This window comes from Leptonychotes weddellii, unplaced genomic scaffold, assembly GCF_054177405.1.
Source record: "Leptonychotes weddellii isolate Sample4059 unplaced genomic scaffold, ASM5417740v2 HiC_scaffold_11727, whole genome shotgun sequence".
NCBI lineage: Eukaryota > Metazoa > Chordata > Mammalia > Carnivora > Phocidae > Leptonychotes > Leptonychotes weddellii.
The window spans coordinates 1-6,643 of record NW_027695326.1 but is presented as its reverse complement, the minus strand read 5'-3'; the positions used below and the strand labels follow the sequence as shown (position 1 = coordinate 6,643).

The following is a 6,643-nucleotide window of genomic DNA, read 5'->3' as shown; positions in this document are numbered from 1 at the left end:
TTCTTAATCTCAGGAAACAAACTGAGAGTTGCTAGAGTGGTGAGGGGTGGGAGGGATGGGGTGGCTGGGTGATAGACATTGGGGAGGGTATGTGCTATGGTGAGTGCTGTGAATTGTGTAAGACTGATGAATCACAGACCTGTACCCCCGAAACAAATAATACATTATATGTTAATAAAAAAAATAAAATAAAGCTTAAAAAAAAAAGCTTTTCTTCAGCTTTCATGACCAAATTATGGCCCAACAAATTATGTAGCCAGTGCTGTGTGGAACAATTCTAAATATTAAGGGTTTTTATAATGGGTTTTTATTATATCTAAAACCCAGATTAGTGCAGTGACTTTCTGTCAGAGAGCTACTTTTAGACAAAACTAACTTCTTTATAAAAAGTGAGTGAAGAAAAAGAAAAAAAAATGTGAGTGAACAGTTTGTCTACTTACAGGCATGGCAAACAGACAATATCCAGGTATGTGAATGGACCTTGCAATCTAAATATCCATCAAAACAGTATGGCTTAAATATACTATGATGTGTACATAAGACATAGAGTACTACTTGGACACATGGAAACCTAATCCTGGTTGCAGGTTAGAATTACTACCTCAGGAGATTTAAGAAAAATGGTCCTGGCCTTCACTCTGAAATGTACTGAGTTTTTGTTTTTGCTTTTTGCTTTTAAGTTCCCCAAGTGAATCTAATCTGTAGGCAGGACTGAGAACCATTGATGTCAGCCTTAAAGAGGATATAAATCTATTAGCATGGAATATTGTCTACAACATATAGTTGTTCTAAAAAAAATGCAGGTTGTGGATCATAGGATTCCATTTGTGTAAAATATTCCTAATATGCAGTACACATTCTGTAAGGCAAACAGCAAACTGGAGAGGATGGGTATGGAGAGAGGAGCTGAGACTCCTGAAGGCTTAACTTTCTATACTTCCATATTTTTTTACAGCAGAATGCAGATTTTTAAAAATATGGTATTTTTTAAATCAGCAAAAGCTTCACATTTTTATTTTCATGAAAAAAAAAAAGACATGGTAAGTCTTTGATTTATATCTTCCAGCTGTTTAGAACATGAATATTTACAATTTGTACTAGAGTCTTCACAATTTTCCTTAGCTTACAATTTAGTATGGAAAGTGTTATCACAAGCATTGTCTCCTTCGTATTAGTTGAACTCATTCCCATTTACAGGTAAAAAGATGAAGAGTTAAGTCACCAGACTCTGCTCTTAAGATAATTCAACCCAGGGTGCCTGGGTGGCTCAGTTGGTTAAGCGACTGCCTTCGGCTTGGGTCATGCTCCTGGAGTCCCTGGATCGAGTCCCGCATCGGGCTCCCTGCTCGGCGGGGAGCCTGCTTCTCCCTCTGACCCTCCCCCCTCTCATGTGCTCTCTCTCTCTCATTCTCTCTGTCTCAAATAAATAAATAAAAAAAATCTAAAAAAAAAAAAAAGATAATTCAACCCAAACCCACATCTGATTTCAAGCTGAATGTTGTTTTTAGTATACTAACCACCTTCTTGATAGCTTCCTCTACACAGCATTGCTACAGATAGGGGTCCCTATTGGCCAAGGAAACATTAATTGGGTGTTTGGGTACCTTCCAGGCACATTCAAAGTGTGTGCCTTTATTTCTTCCCTTGCATCCTTAATATTTAAGACGTTCGGAAATACAGCATTCTGTGATATATCTCCTACCCTTCATCTAATCATCAGCAAGTGCCGTTTGCTTTACCTTCAACTCTTCCTAGATCTGACCTCTTCACCCCTCCTCCTGTACCACTTTGATCCAGGCCACCCTTTTCTCTTATAATAGCTTCCCAGCTGCTCCCATGGGCTCTGATTTCACTCTTTCCTCCCTACAACCTAGTGGCCACCCACCATTCAAGTGAGGTTAACTCTAAGTCTGATCAAGGCATATCAGTCCCTTTATCACTCACAATAAAATCGAGTCCTCACAAGTATGATCTGCTTATTTTATTTGCTGGCTACTTCTATGATCTCGGCTCCTATCACTCTCCCCGTGGCTCACTCGGCTCTGTTCACACCAGCCTCCTCTGCTATACTTCACACACATCATTTCAGGCCCCTTTGTCTTTGCAGCTCTCTAAGCCTAGATCATTCTTTCCCAGATTTATCTGTACTAATGCTCTCCCTTTTCATTCAGATCTCTGGTCAATTATACCCTGATTCTCAGAGGTCTTCTTTACCCACCCCAAATAAAGTAGCACCTCCTTCACCCTCTATCCCTTCATCCGTGCTTTATTTTCACATAACACCTGACATATTTTTTAAGATGCATTTTAAATATATATTCATATATTTGTTTATTGTCAATCTTCCACCATTAAAAGAGAAACTGGCCAAGAGTAGGGACTTTGTTCTTTTTACTGCTGGACTGGGAGGGTGCAGGACAGAGCCTAACAAAATAAGCATTTACCAATCATGTGAATGAATCTTTCATTTACATTCTTAAGCACTTTTTGCTTCTGTTAGTTTTCCTCCCTTATAGCACTATTATAATTCCAGCCAGGCTTTTAAGCAAAGATGGTTTTTATAAGTGAATACCTTTTACTTACTGCAATTGCTAAACAAATGTTAATCATCATTACGAGGGTTTGCTATAGGGGCCACTGTGTTTAAAGCATAGGGGAAGCGGACACTCCAGCAAGTCCCAAAGTGAATCCTACCAAGAGTCTCTGTGCACAGAGAAAGTGGCCGGGGAGGAGGTGGGAGCAAGGGCAGAGCTTAGAGGAAGAGGGAGGAATGAGGTTTTGCTTGAGTTGAATTGAAACTGGCATTGTCAATGGAATTAAACCTGTTCTGTAATCTCACGTACCTCCTTACCCTGCCTGCCGTCCACCCACAGCAGTAAAATATTTTACACTTCCGGGTTCTAGACTTATTAAACAAAGACGCATTTTTTTTTTTTTTTTGCAAATCAAACTTCAAGGCTGACTTTATTATCCTCCCCTCCCATTTTTATTATTGAATAAATTTTCCCTGCAATATGGGCTGGGTTTTTTCCTGTTGTCATGACATTATATGTTTTGACCCAAGTGATCATTTTCTCTCAATGGAGGGTGGATAGAAAAAAAAAAAAAAAATCCCACACTGGGATGATGCAAGTGGATGAGCTTGCCGACTAAAATAAAATATTCTTCCTTTTTGCCTTACAGGCCAGTCTCACTGGGCACATCCAGTTCAGAGGATGCTAATATAAACCTTGCCCACCTCTCTCAGCCCGTCTGTCTTACTCAGACAGTTTCCAAGCAGCTCTCTGATGGAGACACAATCTTCAGTTTCCAGGACAAACTGTGCCACGGCCTTCCATCCTGGCAGCTGGCCCCGCACGGTCTCACCTTTGACACTGTCCAGGGCCACTCCTCTGATGTCTTTGGGCTTACCCGGCACCCCAAAGATGATAAACAGGCCCAGACAATCCTCTCCTATCAACTTACAGAATTCTTCCAGCTTATCAAATCTACTTTTCCTGGAGGGCTCCTCTGCCCTGGATTCCGGAGATGAGAAGTCACAGGGCTTAGATTCCATAGGAGGGAGAGAAGACATTTGCAGAGTTTGCACCACCAGCTGAAGCCTGATCTGTTTCTCGGATCCCCAGAAGGTCCAAATCCAGTCTGCCCCAAACAGTACAGCTTGGTGCTTGGTCATCTTGGTGGTGGTGAGCCACTCGTCCACTCCCTTGTCTTGGCAGAAAGAGACAAAGTGGATTAAGAAGATCTCATTCAGAGTGTTGGAAGCCGGGCACAGATTGCTCAGAGGATCTTCAAATCCAAGATACTCCTTCACTTTCTGAGCTGCATGGACTATAGCCTCGCTGACGACCTCACAGACGCTGGAAACCTCTTTGCTGTCCTTCAGAGGCAACTGTTGCGATGAGTTTTGCCCCATTTTGTCTGCACCCAATCAAAACTGCTTCCAGAGATCAAACATGTGAAGCTCATTCAGAATGACTTCTTCAGAGTAAAAGTTTTTACCACGAAGTCACGTCTATTAATGCGGTCCCAGTTTACCGACTCAACATTGACGAAAAGAGTGGTGTAGCTGAGCATATATACACACAGCTAAACAAACATGTTAGGTGTCCCTGTTTGCCAACGAGGTGTGTTGTATTCATACAGATTTCCTGCTGGTTTATTAAGTTAGAGATGATTAACTCTGACTGAAAACATCTGTTCTTCTCTAGTGATATTCACTCTACTTCTAATATTGGGCAATCTCTTCCAAGATAGGTTTCTGCTTTTCAAATTTTACTTAAATTAAAAATAGTATTGAGTTCTTTGAAGAACCATACGCCTCCTTCTAAAACTAACTTCTTCAACTTTGCTGGCGAGTCATTTCCCTTTGCTTTTCTAATAATCCCTCCGCCGTGATTCCTTACCACCCAGCCCAGCTGCTTGTTTCCTTTTGTACAGAAATTCCTCAGAGTCCTCAAATTTCTACCTGTTGATATATGCTATAACCCTTCCCCTAATAAATTTATGGGAGTTTGCAAATTATAAAGCGTTTGTGTCACTGTTCTATATATCAGAAATAAAGCCAACTGGGTATTCTGAACAAAGGAAAATAAAGTATCAGACCATAAAAACAGGAGACAATTATCAATTGACTTTATTTCTTTTCATATGGTAATACCAGCAGTGTACAATGTTTTGTAAATAAAATATATATCATCAAAAAAATTTTAACTTTATCACGTATCATCAGTTATGTTACACTGCCCTGAATAAAGAATATTTGGCATCTATAACAGTCTCCTGGTATTTTTTTTTAACCAGGTTTGAATAAGAAATTGTTTTTCAAATGGTGACATATGTTCACATTAAAATAAAGCACTAATATGTAAGAGCCCAATACAGTTACCAAACGATGAATGGTAGGGAGCAAAAGACTATTAATTAGCATCAGATCATTTTAGTCACGAATAAACAGTAATTTGGTATTACAGGCCCTTGTTGGAAAGCTTGGTAACCTGCTAATAGCTTGCAAGATCACACCACTGACATTTAAATATAATTTATAAGCAAATCCACTGGCACATACTGAACTGCCCATCCCCATGCCAATTTATGAAAACCTGTCTTTACCAAGTTGGCTATCGTGAGAAGTGATGTAGTAGTGAATAAAAAATAGGATTTTTTTTGAATTCCCCTAAAAAAAAATGATAAACACAGTAAGTTTTTGCCACGGCTCTCCCCTTTAGAGATGCTGTCTGGGCCCTGTGCTATAGAAAAACATGAACTACATTTTCTCATCACAGTACAGCCATTCTAAAACTCATTTTGCAGCCTCAGCGTTATTGAACTCTGAGACAAAATGTTCAGACGAATATTCAGCTTAACAAAATCCCATTCATTGATAGCCTGAGAAATGTACAATCAATAACAGTAGGTACATTGTTAGTATTTTGATGTAATGATATATTTAGCAGGAAGGAAAATAAGCAGCTTAATACTGTAAAGGTTTTTGTTTAGGTTTGGTTTCTTCAGAAATCATTTCTACAAATTTGGGGGGAACTTCTGAATGCATTCGCGTTAATAGTATTTAAACATCCCTGGCGTTCTTCCTTTTGAGGTGAAAGGATCCAAGATGGAGGTTGAAACTTTTTTAACTCTTCAACATTGGGTGATGTGTCATCAAAGAAGGGGTATTTCATATATCTTAATTTAGATGGGATGATCAATATTAATATCATTAAAATTCAGTTGTGGAGAAGGAGAGATCATCCCAACCTCTCCAAGGACCAGCTGGTATATGACCATTTTGATCACTGTATTTGCTTTTCACCATCTTCCGTATGTCACAAAATAAAAGTTCTATTTTCTATGTACTAAATATATACACGTATTTAGAAAAATATATAAAATAGGACAATAAGAGGCAAGTGGAGGTGCGGCTGGCATTTAGCAGGCACACTGAACGCGTGAAGAAATCCCACATACTGCTTTTGGAAGCATGTAATGTCCTGCTTTGACGGCCGCAGGGTTGTCACACAGACGTGACAAGATCATCCACGCACTGCTTCCCGCTTCCCAAATCCTGCGTACTGCTGAATGTGAACGTGAAACGCTAGGTAAAACACTCGAATTAAATGCAACACTTTAAATATAATATATCACACATTTTTACATTAAATATAGAGGACAATTATACTCTCATTCACCAGTGTCTCATTTTTCATGGCATCTTCAAAATAGGTACCCACCCTCCCCCCCGCTTCCCGTTTCCACTTCTGAGAAGGTGGAATGATAAACCGTATACAATCTGCTGCTTGTTAGATCTTCTGCGAGCTGTTTGAGAAATCAGGTGGAGAAAAGACGAGGGGCTCCTCATGCTCAACCAAGTGCTTGGCTTAAACGTTGGAGTCCTCGTCAGTAATGCTGGCGCTGGGGGAACGGGCGGCAAAATCTCGAAACATGTCATCCTCCTTTAACATGTGCTGGAAAACAAGGAGATGGGGGTCACGCACCCTGGGAGCCAGGAGCTTGGCACAACACATCCTCCACTAAACATGAGTCCTTTGGGGTTATTTTTAAACATCTTTTTAGAATGACATTTTATTTTTTATCTTATTATAATTTTTAAAGATTTTATTTTTAAGTAATCTCCACCCCCAAC

The 6,643-nt window shown here is 39.8% G+C and overlaps 1 protein-coding gene across 1 annotated transcript; it reads right to left on the bottom strand.

Moving 5' to 3' along the window:
- Positions 1–1,480: 1,480 nt before the first annotated feature.
- On the bottom strand, positions 1,481–6,542 carry REP15 (RAB15 effector protein). Its single transcript, XM_081809643.1, has one exon. It carries the CDS (start codon positions 3,914–3,916, stop codon positions 3,209–3,211), a length of 708 nt encoding a protein of 235 aa, XP_081665769.1. The 5' UTR covers positions 3,917–6,542; the 3' UTR covers positions 1,481–3,208.
- Positions 6,543–6,643: the final 101 nt, after the last annotated feature.

Coding starts and splice junctions, on each gene's coding strand:
- REP15 (XM_081809643.1), bottom strand. CDS start 3,916: ATGGGGCAAAACTCATCGCAACAGTTGCCTCTGAAGGACAGCAAAGAG.